This window comes from Dipodomys merriami, unplaced genomic scaffold, assembly GCF_024711535.1.
Source record: "Dipodomys merriami isolate MVZ:Mamm:240054 unplaced genomic scaffold, mDipMer1.0.p SCAF_11, whole genome shotgun sequence".
NCBI classification, from domain to species: domain Eukaryota; kingdom Metazoa; phylum Chordata; class Mammalia; order Rodentia; family Heteromyidae; genus Dipodomys; species Dipodomys merriami.
The window spans coordinates 27,777,891-27,794,236 of NW_027202382.1; the positions used below are offsets into that span (position 1 = coordinate 27,777,891).

General features: G+C 36.8%; 1 protein-coding gene across 3 annotated transcripts in view; it reads right to left on the reverse strand.

Moving 5' to 3' along the window:
* Ecpas (Ecm29 proteasome adaptor and scaffold) overlaps positions 1-16,346 on the reverse strand; it is a 103,231-nt gene that overhangs the window by 8,714 nt on the left and 78,171 nt on the right. For all 3 annotated transcript variants that reach the window (XM_070011525.1, XM_070011512.1, XM_070011515.1), the window contains 14 exons: positions 15,284-15,401; positions 14,762-14,929; positions 13,476-13,555; positions 12,387-12,492; positions 11,019-11,066; positions 10,302-10,423; positions 8,389-8,539; positions 6,304-6,369; positions 4,960-5,049; positions 3,234-3,300; positions 2,558-2,649; positions 2,414-2,480; positions 2,033-2,224; positions 922-1,130 (listed from right to left, as the gene is read on the reverse strand). In XM_070011525.1, the coding sequence (XP_069867626.1) occupies positions 922-1,130; positions 2,033-2,224; positions 2,414-2,480; positions 2,558-2,649; positions 3,234-3,300; positions 4,960-5,049; positions 6,304-6,369; positions 8,389-8,539; positions 10,302-10,423; positions 11,019-11,066; positions 12,387-12,492; positions 13,476-13,555; positions 14,762-14,929; positions 15,284-15,401 (1,576 nt within the window). The remainder of the gene's footprint in view (positions 1-921; positions 1,131-2,032; positions 2,225-2,413; positions 2,481-2,557; positions 2,650-3,233; positions 3,301-4,959; positions 5,050-6,303; positions 6,370-8,388; positions 8,540-10,301; positions 10,424-11,018; positions 11,067-12,386; positions 12,493-13,475; positions 13,556-14,761; positions 14,930-15,283; positions 15,402-16,346) is intronic.

Genomic DNA, 16,346 nt, shown 5'->3' on the forward strand with positions numbered 1-16,346 from the left:
GGTCACATGGTAGGAATATCAAATCAGAATTACATCTGAACTCCCAGTCCAGGACTATTCCCACAATATTGCACTGTTGACCACTTTATCAACTACAGTACAGCATTACATAGAACCACAATATCATGTTCTCCATCAAATGCTCACTGTATGCAACTTCCTACAGCTCTTCTGTAAAAGACACTGTTTCTGGCCAAGTCTGTAGCCCATGCCTTCAATTTTAGCTGCTCAGGAGACAAAGATCAGAAGGACCAAGGTCTGAGGCCAGCCCAGGTAAAAAGTTAGTGAGATACCATCTCAGCAAAAGGAGCCAGTCCAGTGGTACACACTTTGCATCCCAGGTACGCAGGAAGTGTGAGTAAGAAGAGATCATTGCCCCACTAGCCTGGGCAAAACATAAAATACAAACTAGGAAAAAAAAAAAAAGAAACTAAGCAAAAAGGACTGAAAGGACTGAAGCTTGCTTCAAGTGATAGAGCACCAAGTCCTGAGTTCAAATGTCAGAAAGACATACACATACACAGAGCTGTTCCTAATTCAAACCTCAGATATGAGTATCTTCAGCTCCAGGATTAAAAACGGTTTCTCTGACTTCTGTTTTAACTTCTTATATGGCCAATCCTGAACAGTTTATGAGGTCAACAGGTACAACAATCTAGTTTAAGAGGTTAACTTATAAGGCTGAAAATGTAAAATATATCAATCTCCAGGATTACTATGCATTATTTGAGGACATATGTGTTACTCTTTGCAACGAAATATCATAATCAGGCAATGTCTACCCAGTCTCTCACTGGCTAGTAAATCTACTTCGCAAAAAGTCACACTAAACCAGATTCTTACATTTCCAGAAAATGAAAAACAAAGTCATAATCCTTTAAGGATACCTTAAATGTAACTGGGCATGAATGGTTCCTTTACCTTTCCCGCCCATGTTCTCCCAGACAGGCCCTGCAGCAATGCACTCAGTATCATCCCCAGATATGGAGGCACAAGACTGCTGGTTTGTTTTGCAATGGACGCCATGGCGATTGCACCCTGGGCTTTCATTTTCCAGGACTGAGACTGTAAAGCCTTCTGGGTAATGGCAATCAACTCTGGCAGGTATAATCGAATGCCTCCAAAGGAACCTAGGTTAAAAAAAAAAAAAAAAAGCAAATTTAAAATAGTTCAAGCAATAGAAGGTATATTAAATGATTTTTCTTTTATAAATCAGGGGCTTAAAGCAATGACTGTCAACTGTTCAAATGCCAAACTCTCTTAAAAAGAAACAATGAGAGATATGGCTTCTTTTTGTAACAGCGGGACTTTATAATCTCGGATGCACAATGGTTATCATTCACTAATAAATGTCAAGGTGAAATGCTGAGAAACATTGCTCTAAAATAATACTGTAAAGCAACATACAAACACTGTAATACTCTTAACTAATACTAAGTTCCACTTTGCTTGGGTTGAGTTTATATTCTCTCACAAGGACAGCAATGACTTAAAACAGAACACCTCTGAGTGTCAACCTTATAACCTCAGAAATTTGGATGGACTTAAAATTAAATGAGACGTCTGTTGTTAGAAATACTGGGAAAGTAACTCTTTTAGAGGAGATTGTGGAAAACATACTAAGTAAAAAAATTCCAGGCTAGGTATAGTCGCTCATGTCTGTAAGCCTAGCAACGATGGAGACTAAGATCAGGAGGATCACAGTTTGAGAACAGCCACGGCAAAAAGTTCACAAGACCCCATTCAACCAACAGAAGGGTGGGTACAGTGGTGTGTCATCGCAGCTACACAGTAACTTATAAAGAGAGGGTCATGGTCCACGCTAATCTAGGCAAAAAGCCAAGACCTTACTTGAAAAACAGCAAAACCATAAAGGGCTGGAGGTATGGCTCAAGCAAAAGAGTGCCTGCCTGACAAGCACAAGTCCCCGAGTTCAAATACCAGTACTACCAAATAAATATATAGAGATATATATACATATCCAGCTGTGGTTTCTAAGAAGCAGGCTTATTAACAGTTACTATTTACTAACCAGGTACATTTTCCTGCCAAACTTCAGTCCATAAGTCACATTCTTCTTTTTCAGATTTCTCCTCATCAATTATTTCATGCATGCCTAGAAATGCTAAGGGCAGAACTTCTTTGGCATGGTTTTTCAATACATCAGGGCTGTATCGTCCAATTGCATGAATAGTCAAAGCACAAGAGGTCTTATAGATGGGTTCTGAAGAGAAAAAGAAACCAAAAGTATTATAACACTATCTGGGCGAGGAGGGGAATTAATCTAAATAACCAACTGCTCAAAGCAAAACAAACACATAAATCTAGCAGAAATTTTCCTAGCAGTAAGATCTCTATGACTCCATTCAGGTTAACATCAAAATTACAAATGACATAAAACAGAAAAATGAACCTTCTTTCTCCATATACCAGCCATTAAGCTTCTGCAGCAGTTTTTCAGTACTGCTATCCCGTGAGGTCTGAAAAAGAAACAGTCTTAGTCATTCCTTTATAATTATCAAAGAGCTTATTTACCTAAAAAAGAAACTTGACTCACCCGGACTAAATGGCCCATAGCAAATGCACAGGATTTCTGAATCACGCTGTTCCGATCTGTCAGGCCACTAAGCAAAGCACTCATAAGTTTACCTATTAGAAATAAATTAGAAAATAGCTGATACTTGTTTAAGCACATTTTCTGCTATATTCTCCATATGCTATAGCAAAGAAATATCTATTACCCAGAAATATCTGATTTATACTCCATGGTAGTAGAGGTCTCTTAAATGTCATTATTTGTACTATATACTGTGTGCTTCACTTTACTTGAGATGAAAATCACAAATTAACTTGTGTTTAGAATATTATGACAAAAGCTGTAATAATGAGAGGTAGGTACATAAAATTCAGTAGGCCCTCCTAAAAGCCTATGGAAGAAGAGGAAAGTACTGAGGTGAGATTAGTTACTGGCCTGGGGGAACGTCTCAACTGTTAAGAGCACTTCGTGAGGCCCTGCATTCAATCCTTACAACCACTAAAGTGGGAGAGGGGGTGGGCAGGCATGAGCAATAAATGGTAAACCGAGTACCTTAACTTCCTAATACTACAGAATGCAATCATCACTTTTAAGACAATGGAAACAGAAGACTGGGGGATAGGATCTGAAGGGAGGGAAAGCATATGGCTTCACAAACATATTTTTCACTATTCCATACATCAAAGAACAAACTGACCTGAGTAAGGTGTTATGTCCTGTGGGCACTGAGTGGTTAAAGACACAATGACACTGGCACAGCCTCCCTGCAGGGTTACAAAAGAAAGGCCTAAATCTAATAGTCACAATTGTTCTATCTAACAAACCCTTTGTTTTAGATAGCAAAGGTTTAAAGATATGAAACACACATGAAGCCAAATGGCTCCTCCAGGATTCAATTTAGAAAAAGGAAAATTTATTCAAATTATGAATGCAGAGATTGTTTTTCCAAGTCCTCCAGCAGGAAGATGAGCAATCTTAAACATCATAAAGTTTAAAAATTGGTAAACTCTTCTCTCTGCTATCATTCTCACTTCTAGAAATTTAATCAAAGGAAATGTATTTGGAGCCAAATGCCAGTGGCTCATAACTGTAATCAGAGCTCCTTGGGAGTGTAAGATTTTCTGTTTGAGGCCAGCCCCAGAGAGAAAAGTTTTGGCCTCTTCTCAATGAAGAGCTAAACCTGGCAGCACAAAGCTGTTATTCTAGCTAAACAGGAAACCTATCCTAGGCAGACTGTGCTAGGGCAGGCACCCAGGCAGGAAGTGAAACTCTATCCCAAAAATAAATAGCAAAATTCACAGCTGAAGGTGAAGGTGTACTTCAGTGATAAGAGCACCTGCTTAGCAAACACACTGAACCAAGTTCAAACCCCAACACCAACAAAAACATAAGAAAGAAATATCTTCGGTATATGCTCAAAGATAGTCACCACAGTGCTTTAAGACAAAAAGAAAAAAAGAGTGAGTTGTCCCTTGATACATTTTAAAAAGTGACATTACATATATTACAACACAGAGAGAAAATATACTGGAAAAAATGAACTGTAACCATGACAATGACAATTTGCCTTGTGAAGGTTAAAACGTGTTTGGACTTTAAGTATCACTATTCCACAACACTGTGAAATTTATGTAATCACCTAATCTCAATTTAAAAAAAAAAAAAAAGGAGCTACAAATTCTTACCAAGTTAAAAAAAAAGAATTATAAAGAACAGTTTTCTCTGCATGATAAAATAAGCACCTTTAACTTTCACCTAATATATAAATGATAAAAGATTTAAATATGAGCATTCATTTTGTCATGAGAAAGAAAAAAAGCAAATTATGTTTGTCTTAAATATGAGACAAAGGGCATCGGAGGCATGGCTCAAGTGGTAGAGCGTCAGCTATGAGTGAAAGTTCAAGTCTCAGTCCCAGACAAAAAAAAAAAGGGACAAAGATGGTATGGTGCACACCTGTAAAATCCCAGCATACCCAAGGCTGAGGCAGGAGGATAGAAAATTTAAGGCTGCATAGCAAGACCCTGCCTCAAAACTAATTAGGATCAAAATGGGGTGAATGATCCTTGGAAAATGTAAGCATTTTTTTCTATCCATACACCTGCTTGACTCCCCCCTAGAAAAAATTCTAATAACAACATCAATCAATTCCTGACAACGAAGTGAGCCCTTCCAAAGGAAAGTCTAAGTGTATTTATACAGGAACCGGTGAGCAGAAATGGCTCCACTAAAAAGATCATATTTCCTGAGTTTTATTTCAAACTTACTTACATTTTAAGTTATTAGTTATAAATACAGAACAAAATGCTTAATATCTAATATTTTTATAGAAACATGTATTTCAAACATGATGGTTGTTGTACTTTTATTTCAAACATTAACAATGATTAGTACTCCTTCTTGTGAAAAATACACGGTCTTACCTTCGTTCCAAGACCTACACCACTTCTGATCAGTTCACATAACCTAGGAACTAGTTCACCCAACACTGAAACATCAAGATATTGCAGGCACTGCAGAAAGAATAAATATAAAGGCAAACATTAGCAATACTTAAATCAGTATTACATTTTCAGTTACAACCTACCATGTCAAATATAAACTCACTACATTTGACAGAAAAATATTGTTTTTATTTTGTTCTGATTTCAGAACAAAAACCATCTAAGAATAAAGGATCTCTTTAGACATATTCCCCTTTATCAATCTGTTTAATATATAAAAAAAACAAGATTAAAACTGACTTGTGGTAGTTTACTGTAAACAATCCTTAATACCTCCATCTACAACTTACTGTTTTATTTTTTTCAAAATACATGAATATATTCTATTTTTAATAAATAAGTCCATATGGTGTTTGTTAACTTTAAACTTGATTTTCCCCCAATAAATCAATTAATATATAATTTTAGATCAAAATTTGGTAATAGTCCTCAGTAGGCAGTGAAAAACATGCATTCCTCTTGTCCTATTCTGTGCCTATTTCAACAATTAGTTGGCCAAATTTTTTTTATCTGCTTAGCAAAAAATTTCAATAGCACACAAGTGTAGTAGTTAACTACTACGGGATATGCCTGTAGCAGAGCTGACTTTGCCAAAACATCCGGAACTTTAGAACTCAGAACTTCAAAGGCCATGTAGCTCTTTACCTCAAATTCCTTCCTGTGCCTGAAACATCTCACCACCACTGGATTCCCTTTACTATCTTCTACTATGCTTTCTAAGCATATAGACCAGAAGTTACATGATACATATTTACAGAGGAATCTCTTGTTTAATATGTTGTTCTTTCCTATAAGTGCAACTTGAACTAGATAATTCTAGTATTGAATTATTTAGGAATGTAGAAGAAAAAAAACTGCTAATAAATGTGTACAACATTTTTTTGGTGCTAGCCCTGGCACTTGAACTCAGGGCCTAGGTACTGTCCTTGAGCTTCTTTGAATAGCTCTCTACCACTTGAACCACAGTGCTTCTACTGGCATTTTCTAAGTAGTTTATTGGAGGTAAGAGCCTCATGGGCTTTCCTGCCCACACTGAACTGTGATTCCCCAGGACTCAGCCTCCTAAGTAGCTAGGATTACAGGTGTGAGCCACCAGTAACCAGCTTGTACAATTTTTATGTACATGAAATATTTAAAAATACAAAGTATTTTATAAGGAAAAAGTGGAGTCATAGTAGTTCACTGATGCATCTCTTCAGTCCAAAGTCCTGGAAGAATGAGTGTGAAATGAAGCGGGCAAACTCTATTATTTTTAGCACTCACCATGTTGATTGTTTCCATCATAGGAGATGACTTGGCAGCACTTAGTCGAGCACTATCCATCGCAGCCTAAAGAACGCAAATTCAAATCACTCAGGACAACTCAATTAATTATGAACCAGCCACATTAAGCTCCAACAAAAGTCTGATTTCCAAACTAAAGGAAGATAATCTGTGACAAAGCCAAACACAATACTAACTCTAATGTTTTTTCTTTATTTTCCTTTCAACTTACCTAGAGAGGTAGATTTTCACTAAAGCTCCAAAATACCCCCATTTCAGACAATAATCAGAAATTACCTGCTGTTAAGAACTGAACATAGTATTAGGGGGTGGGGAAGTGCTACTCAGTAGTAGAGCGTATGCTTTTCAGTTCACAAGCGACCCTGGACTCAATCCTCACCACCATCAGGAGAAAAACAACATTTTTAATGAAAAGAAAGTAACATAGTATGAGTTCGAGCAAGTGAGCGAGCCTTCCTGAGCTTCAAGCTCTCCATCCAAAGCTATCCATCCAGCTAAAATTATAGACTAATTTCTATGGAAGACTGTTTTTAATTGTTTCAAAATACAAGGGGAAAAAAAACCATATACATTTAGTTCTTTAACTCCATAATGAGGCCTCCTGGATACAAGGGTGGTTTTTGCCAAAAACCATGCTGGATGAAAGGATAACATTATCTAGAGAAAATGAGAGGGGAAAAAAGCAAACAAGTGATTACCTAAACCTACAAAAGTTGGGGCAAAAGTGAGGTGCCTAATGTTAGCCTACATTCTACAGAAACCTAGAAGGGGAAAAAGAGGAAAGAATGAGGAATGGAGAACACAGCCTTAAGTCAAAGACAAAATAAAATAAGCTATGAGAGTAACAAGGCAGATTAAAATCAAATGGTAATGTCTAAGAGAAAGCACATTATATATGACAGGGCTATCACAGTCCTAATAAAAAGAAATTTTTTTTAAGGCACAGAATAGAAACAGAATGCACAGAAGAAAAAGAAATTGGTAAACACATATGAAAAAATAATGGACACCAAAAGTAAAAAAGGAACAGAACAATAATGTTTTCATTTAGTGGAGTGATGCTATTTGATGTTGGTAAGGAGAGAAAAAAATATTTAACGTTTAAAGTTTAACCCTTAAAAACATTTAACCTCCAAAAAAATTCAAAACCATCTGACTATAGAATACTATATACATGCATAAAAAAGGAATGAAATATGCAAATAAATATTCGTTATTGAATTTAAAAATAATTTGTTGTACAGTATTCATAGTGTAATTCTATTTTTATTCTATTTTTAAATGAGTATTTTTGTTTGGTTTTGTAGCATTTCTACAATCATAAAAGTATTTGGAAAAATGAATAGGAAGCTACTGATATTGGAGATCCATTAGGAAGAACTTTCTTTCTGTATTTTAAATAACTTTGCTCAATAAATGTTTCATCTACCATTTTTAAAACATGACTTTGATCAAAGCAAAGCAGCCAAAATATATTTTAAAAGCAAAATAAGCCAGACATTGGTAGTTTACCCCTTTAATCCTAGCTATTCAGAAAGTTGAAATCTGAGAGTTGTGGTTTGAAGCCAACCTGGGCAGGGAGTCCATGAGACTCTTATCTCCAATTAACCACCAAAAAAAACAGAAGTGGAGCTGTGGCTCAAAGAGGTAGAGTACTAGCCTTGCGCAAAAGAGCTCAAGGTCAGCACCTAGGCCTTGAGTTCAAGCCCACAACTGACCCAAAAAAAGCAGAATAATTTTGGCTATGCCGAAGTCTAGGCAGAAATCCTTTTTACTTGCAGGACAGGACGATGGTCCATGGAAGGACTCTAAAGGTGATTACATTAATGCATTTTTAAGATGGGATTGTCTGTCTTCATCTGATTTTCAAAAACTGTGAGGCAGATTCCTTATCACTTCTAGAAAAAGTACAGAACACTGCACGCAGTAGGTCAAGAGAGGTGACTGTATTATTTGAGTTGTCTGAGGACACTGAAGGATTAGCCAGGTGGACTTCTACCTTAACAGGCATCATCTTTCATGAACATTAGCATATATATATATATACTTGTGCTATTTACTCACCTTTTCTTGATCTGTAGCCCGGAGACTCAAATAATTGAGAACTTGGGGCTCCAATACACTTAAGGACTCCAGCAGAGCAGGGATGAGTTTTGGTGCATGTGGTTTCAACATGGCTCCTGCACTTTTACTGATCTTCACAAGGGTATTAATGCTATAGACACACAGAACACAACTTCTAAATCCTTTTTACCACAATTAAGAAGCCTTATAATTCTAACCATGAGTACATTTTGCAATTTATTGCATTGAGACATACACTTATAGGTTTAGAGAACCTAAATCCTGGTAACTTGGAAGTAGAATGAGGGGAGTACTGGAGATCCAACCATGGCCTCAAGCTTAGTAGGAAATCGCTGTACCATTCAAGCTGGACCCCCAGTCCTTTTGCTTTTATTGTTTTTCAGATGAAGTGACATGCTTTTACCCAAGCTGGCCTTGAATCCCAGTCATCCTGTCTATTCTTCCCAAGCAAATGGGATTTTGAGTATGTACAACCACACCTGTATTCTCTGCTATTTCAACCATCCGTAATACATAGCCAAGCATTTTTTTATTTGTATCTCTCCTTTATATATCCAGGTACAATTATTCCCACACCACTATATCTGAAATGATATTTTGTAACTAAATTTCAATATATATAACCCAAGAAACAAAGACTATTATAATACCATTTCTATACTTTGAAAATACTAGTCTTTTTTTTTTTAATAATCTAACATCCAACTCTCCCTGATTAATCACCAAATTTAAGAGCTGGCCTTCAATGCCAAGCATGGTGATAATACATGACTGTAAAACCAGAACTCAGGAGTCTGAGGCAGAAAAAATGAATTTGACGCCAGTGTGACTCAGAAACAAAAACAAAAAACGTTTGGTTTTGGCACAAGCCTATGACCCAGCACTTGGAAGGCTGAAGGTGGTGGATCAAGTATGAGACCAGCAAGATTAAGGTCAGCTCAGGCTACACAGAGAGACTATGTTTCAAAATACCCACACTTAAACCAGAGTTGACTTGTTGATATGAGGTTGTAAAGGTCATCCTTTGCACTTCACTGAATTTCTTGAACCTTTAAGTCCCCCCCTCCTCCCTTTTTCCACATTTGTCCTCATTGATTATATTCTAGTTGTATCATTTAACATGTTCCTCTGTCTCTTGTATAGAGGTATAGGTTCAATTCTTTAAAAAGAAATAAAAATAAAAAGGGAAGGGGGCACACATTTACAATCCTAGTACTTGGGAGGTTTTCAAGGACAGCCTGGACTGCAGAGGAAAATGGTCTCAAAAAAAAAAAAAGAAAAGAAAAGGGTGCCAGTGGCTCACACCTGTAATCTAAGCTACTCAGAAGGCTGAGGTCTAAGGATTGTGATTGAAAGCCAGCCTGGGAAGGAAAGCCTGTGAGATTCTTATCTCCAATTAAGCTACAAAAAATAAGTAGGAAATGGAGCTGTGGCTCAAGCAGTAGAACCCTATCAAAAATATTGAGGGACAGTGCTCAGGCTCAGAGTTCAAGCTCCATATACACACACACACAAAAAGTGTGGTTGATCATAAAGTGGTTCCTCATCAGCCTTTTACCCAATGGATTTAGGAGTCATTGATGATCAGTATTGCAGATTACTGAGAGCAGCAACCTTCTAAGGAATAATAGAAAAATGTGCTTGTCGGGGACAAGGGCAAATGACAAAAGAACATGACTGAAAATATCAGTCAAATTAAAGTCCTTACAAGAATGTTACCTAGAAAATATTCTCACATAACAACTTCTCATAAATGGACTCTCTTCAATGGACTCTCTTCAATCTACTTCTCCATATTTTTTTGAGAATCTAACATTCAAAGAAACATGAATTTCACTAAATGGTTAGATCTGAGTAAATCCAATACATTCATTTCATCAACTGATCCACACCTGAGGGCTCGAACTTCTGTCACAGGACTCATCATTCCTTTGTCCAGAAGGCAAGGGAGGAGGACAGCGATGGTTCTCTGGCCCGCTGCTCCTTTGGCAGGGTCACACATTTTCACACAAACCTCACATACAAAGAGCATGATCATTAGTAAAAACTGGCCTCTCAACCACTCTTCTGACAAAGTGTTTTTCACTTCACTATCAGGAGAAGCGAATGTCTACTTTCTATGACACAATATGCTTCCACAGAGAAATGAGTACTGTTACTGAGTCCTAGGACTGCCGATAACAAAATATAAAACTTAGGGTTGCATTTTACTCTCTAAAGTTTGATTTTCTGATTTATGTAATAAGGAACAAGAGGTAAAGATGAAGTGAGAATAACGTGGAGTGAAAGAAATATATAATAAGAGAAGACAAACGTCAAATGATCCAAGTGAGTGATGTGTCCTTTCAGATCAAGTGAAAGTTATACCTTATGTGAGGACACACAGAAAGCTCACCATTTAAAGAGACCACAGGTATGCTGTGTTAAAGACACTAATATTCCAGTTAACAGCACCCACTCTCTCAGTCATTTTAAGAGCATTGAGCTCTAACATGAATATAATCACCTGGCAACTCAATATCATCTCATGGCGAAAAAAATAAAGCATTGTCAAGATTCTATAGAACACTTGCCCAACTCCATACCCACTATAATTTGAGAGTTCTCACCTTGCTCAGAGTTTTCAGTGCTAATTCTGCTGCTTTGCGTACAGACTCCTAAAAATGAGAAAAATCTGGCATTATATAACTTAGAAGGTTCATTCTCTTCTACCCTGAAATGTGCAATTAACTACCTCAGGCTTACAGAGAATAGCAAAAAAAAAAAAAAAAAACTTCTTTCAACATCAGACTATATTACATATACATATGTATGTATATTCATGTGTGTACATACATACATATATATATATATATACATATATTTTTCATTAGGCTCTTTTCCTATCAAAAACATATTACCATGCTGTATTACTATTTCTTATGACCTTAATAGCTATAAATATGAAGCATAAGTCAGAAACAAATGTATTATAAAAATAAATATATAAAGATCTGTGTAATCATTCTGAAAGACTTAACATTTCTAATGAATAAACCACCACCAACAACAACAACAGAAGACAAGCCAGAAGTAATTTTAAAGAATATGAAAATATCTAAAATTTAAAATGCCCAGTGCTATAATTTGGATCTTATTTGTCCCTCAGAAGTCCATGTGCTAAAGGCTCTAGAGGAACCTATGTGCGATGGGGCCAGGGGAGATCTTTAGGTCACTGGAGTATGCCAAAGAAGGTGACTGCAGGATCTTTCCTCCATCTCTTTGCTTCCTAGTCTTGAGCAAAGTGGTTTTGCTCCACCACAGGTTCCTATGTGATGTGTTGTCTTGCCACAGTCTAATCAATGGGATGGGACCAATCAATCACATACCTGAACCTACAAAACTATTTGATATCTACAGATACAGATCTGTATCTCTATAGATGTAAGAGATATAGATCTAGAGATATTGGCTTATATCTATATCTATAGAGATATCTATATAGATATAGAGATAGAGATAGATCTATAGAATCATATAGATAAGGGTATATATATATATCTATCTTTGTATGTTATCTCTTTATATGTTATCTCAGGGATTTCATTACAGTGAAATGAGCTAACATTAAAAAATTTAAGAGAAATATTTCATTAATCACATTATTTGGCAATGACTAGCTGAATTTATGAAACTGATCCACAGTAGAGTTATGAATTACTTCAGAACAATTACTTATCTCTAATCCAAGTATCATAAGAGCTCAACAGAAAGAAATTTCAGCTGTAGCCTAATTTTTTTTTTCTTTTAAATCAACTCAGTGTAGATTTAATATGCTCAACCTCTGTAACTTGACAGGCACCTCAGTGGTAAAATTTGGGGAAGATACTGAGTTTTCTTAAAATTTGTTTGACTATAAGAATCCTGAATTATATACCTTATTTTTAAAATGCATTTTAAGCTATTCTTTAAATAAATGCAGATCCTTTCTACAATACCTTGATATCATCTTGCACTCTAAAAAGGGTTTCCCAAATTTCTGGAAGTTTATCAATGATGTCATCTAAGGGTCTTCCTCTCAATAAGTCATTCAAAGCTAAACAGCTGCAAATAAAAAAGATTGATTTCAAATAAAGAAAGCTTTATATTTTGCTATGACAAATGGATATCAAACAATAACATATATTCTGTGTATTATTTTGAGACCTAATCCACTCACCCCAAGAGGGTCATGCCTATTTTCTCTTAACACCTCAAACAGACCCCATATATATGGCATATGCAATCATCAAGAGTTTGTTACAGCGGGGCACTGGTGGCTCACACCTGTAATCCTAGCTACTCAAGAGGCTGAGATCTAAGGTTCAAAGCTCAAAGCCAGACCAGGCAGGAAAGTCTGTGAGTGTGTGAAATGGCACTGTAGCTCAAAGTGGCACAGCACTAGTCTTGAGCTCAGGGAGCACCCAAGCCCCAAGTTCAAGCCCCACAACCAACAAAAAAAGTTTGTTTCTCACAACTTCAATACAATTTCAGTTTGCCCTCAAGGGCTCGCACACTGCCAAGCACATAAGAGGGAATGAACGAATATAAACTGCATACATAAATAAGTGCCCTCTATGCAGTCACCATGAAAGTATGTAAATATGTCATGATATCCATCAATAAACAAATGAACTTCAGCTACTTTAATTTCATGCTTATATAAATTCAAGAAAATTACTAACCTTTAAATAGTCTAATCTAAATAGTTGAAAACTTTCTAATCCAACAAGAAATATTTTTAGTAGTTTTAACTTTTCTTTTTTTTTGGTCCGGTCGTGGGGCCTGAACTCTGGGCCTGGGTGCTGTCCCTCAGCTCTTCAGCTCAAGGCTAGCGCTCTACCACTTGAGCCACAGCGCCACTTCCGGCTTTTTTCTTTTTGCTTATGTGGTGCTGAGGAATAGAACCCAGGGCCTCAGGCATGCAAGGCAAGCGCTCTACCACTGAGCCACCTTCCCAGCCCAACTTAATTTTTCTAAAATGAAGTAAAATTTTATAAATTCAAACAAAAAAATTCTTCTATTTAACTCATATTTCAAAATGGTACCTGGATTCTCGAACTCTCCACATATTGCTGGTAAGGTTCTTAATTAAATCTTGAAGAATTTCCTTCAAATACTTATCCACCTAATGAAAGCAAAAGGATAAAACTGAAAATATAAAATTCATCAACAACCAAATTATTTGCCAATCAATTGTACTGACTTCTATTCTGTTCTGAACAGTATAAGTGGGTCTTTCTAGGTCTCAAAGACTACAAATCTCTCCTGTTTTGGTTGCTGGATGCTGTTATAGTATTCACTCAAGAAGACAAATCTGATTCTCCTGATTTCTGAATTCATGAGAATAAAGTCCAATCACCTGGACTTGGTTACAATGCCTGCTATAATTCAGGTAGTCCAAAGGTTTCTTTCTCTATCTCACCTCTACATCCTGGCACATATTACCTCACTCCTGGCTTGGCTGTGTGAACAGAAAGGAAAATAGAGGACGCTGATTGCTTTCTTAGTCCTGTTCTGGTCATGTTAACTTTATGATATCTTGAAACAATAGCCAAGTGAACATGTCAAGAAGGCCGTTAGGTGGCTTATGCCTGTTATCTTAGTTCAGAAGGCTGAAATCTGAGGATCATGGTTCAAAGCCAGACAAGACAGGAAAGTCCATGAGACTCTTATCTCTAATTAACCACCAGAAAACTGGAATTGGCACTGTGGCTCAAGTGGTAGAGTGCTAGCCTTGAGCAAAAGAGCTCGGGGACAGTGCCCTGAGTTCAAGCCCCATGACTGACAAAAAGAAGGCAGTTACATATGTAAGTCTGGAGTGCATGTTTCATCAGCAGTACAGGACTCAGAAAGAAAACAATTACAATAAAGACAGTGTTTGTATGCCCTGGAATTGATATTGTGAAAACAGGTACACAGAGGCAAACCCTGAGAAACAGTAATACTGAAAACTGCAACAGATGACAGAGGAAAAACATTTATAGTAACTGCCTGCTTCCTATCTGTCTCCCTAAGAAAATTCCTTAAAAGTATAACTATGTATGACTTCTTCTCCATGGTATCCATACATAATACCTATCAGAATGTAGCATTTCATATACATAAATCTCCTTGAGCCATCCACTTGGTAGACATTTAGATTGCTTCCATTTTTTAGATTTCTATGTATGTTGACATCAGTAACTTTGATGTTTTGAAAGAAAGCTTATTTATTAAAGCAAACAAAGATGCAAAGTAGAAATAAAGATGAGCACTGCATTAAAATGCTTTTGAATGATTACAGACAAGCTACAGTGTTGTCCTAACACCCCAGGGGTTCACAAATACTTGCCATTGTTTTGTCAGTAACCAATGCATTCCAGATACTTGTCATAGCTTGTCGAATACTAAGGTTGGGATCAAACTGATAACGATAAAGACGAGGAACTAGTTGAGGCAGAAAAGGAGCCAGCTGTTCTCCAGCTCTTGTAGCAATTATATTAAAACCAAAAGCAGCACCCTAAAAATGAACAGGATGGTCAAATAACTCAGACATATCTTTTCTAGTAAAATGTTAACATATTAAGTATATGAAGACCATAAATGTCTCCCTCCCAAACTAGTCCCTAAATACAGCTTCACACTACAGTAGCTAGGCAATGGTTTGGCTCTCAGGCATAGTCATTTTAAAGAATATACTATATATCAACTGGCACTATCTTTTAATATAGCAGACTTAGTTTTGGATGGGAGAAGGAAAAAAAAAAAACAAACAGAAACTGTCTAGTCAGGAGCCCTGGCTGAGCATTTGTGAGATCCTGGACTAACCCCAATACAACAATATAGACAAAACTGTCCTGCAAGAGCAATTTACCTTCCTTGAGTTCCACATTGCATGATGGTTGGCCAAATTCATAAATTTATACACCAGATCTGGCTGACTAAGATCACTTGCCAGAGAACATAGTTCTTTATACGTAGAAAGCCCCTGGCTGGGAAACAAAAGAAGTATGTTATACTAATACAGCCTAATACAGATGACAACATCCATATCACCATTTAAAAATTCTATTTTCAGCCGGGCACCAGTGGCTCACACCCAGGAGGCTAAGATCTGAGGATTGAGGTTCAAAGCCAGCCTGGGCCAGGAAAACCCATGAAAGTCTACAATTCACAACCAGAAAACTGGAAGTGGCCCTGTGGCTCAAGTGGGAGAACACTTGCTTTGAGCTGATGAGCTCAGGAGCACTGCCCAGGCCCAGAGTTCAAGCCCCATGACAGGCCAAAAAAAAAAAGTTCTAGTTTCAATTCTATTTCTAATATCTCATCAAAGGAAGACAGAACTCTAGGTTGAGAAGAATGTAAGAAGTTACCTTCTTATCAATGATTTCAATACTTATCACTTATCAATGATTTCAAGTCTTCTACACTGCTGCTGGTAAATAACCTAAGTGTACCTGTGTTTCCCATGGCAGTGGATCTCTTGTCACATTCTAAGGCAAGTAGATAATCCTTCAGTATGTTAGAAAAACCTCTCTCATAATGATAATGTTCAAAGACAACATTCATCTTCCCTCAGTGTTTTCTAAGTCAGACTACCCTACATCTAATTAATATTCCTCTGAACAAACAGCATTTGCCACCCCCCTAAAAAAACTATTTGCTACTTCATCAAAACAAAAATAAAACAAAGCAAAATTTAAAACCAAAACCAAAAACAAACAAACAAAAAACCCTCAAAAAGAGTCTACCAGAGAATAAGTGAAATGAAAACTTCTGATGTGAAACCCATGAGCTACAGGTAAACAAACAACCTGCAGCTTTCTCTGGCTGGAAAGTCTACTGCAAAACAGCAAGATTTATCTGACAATCTTAAAGAAAAAGTAATAATAGAACCATGCTGGAATAAAGATAAAATAAAGGAGGTAAAGCTCTAG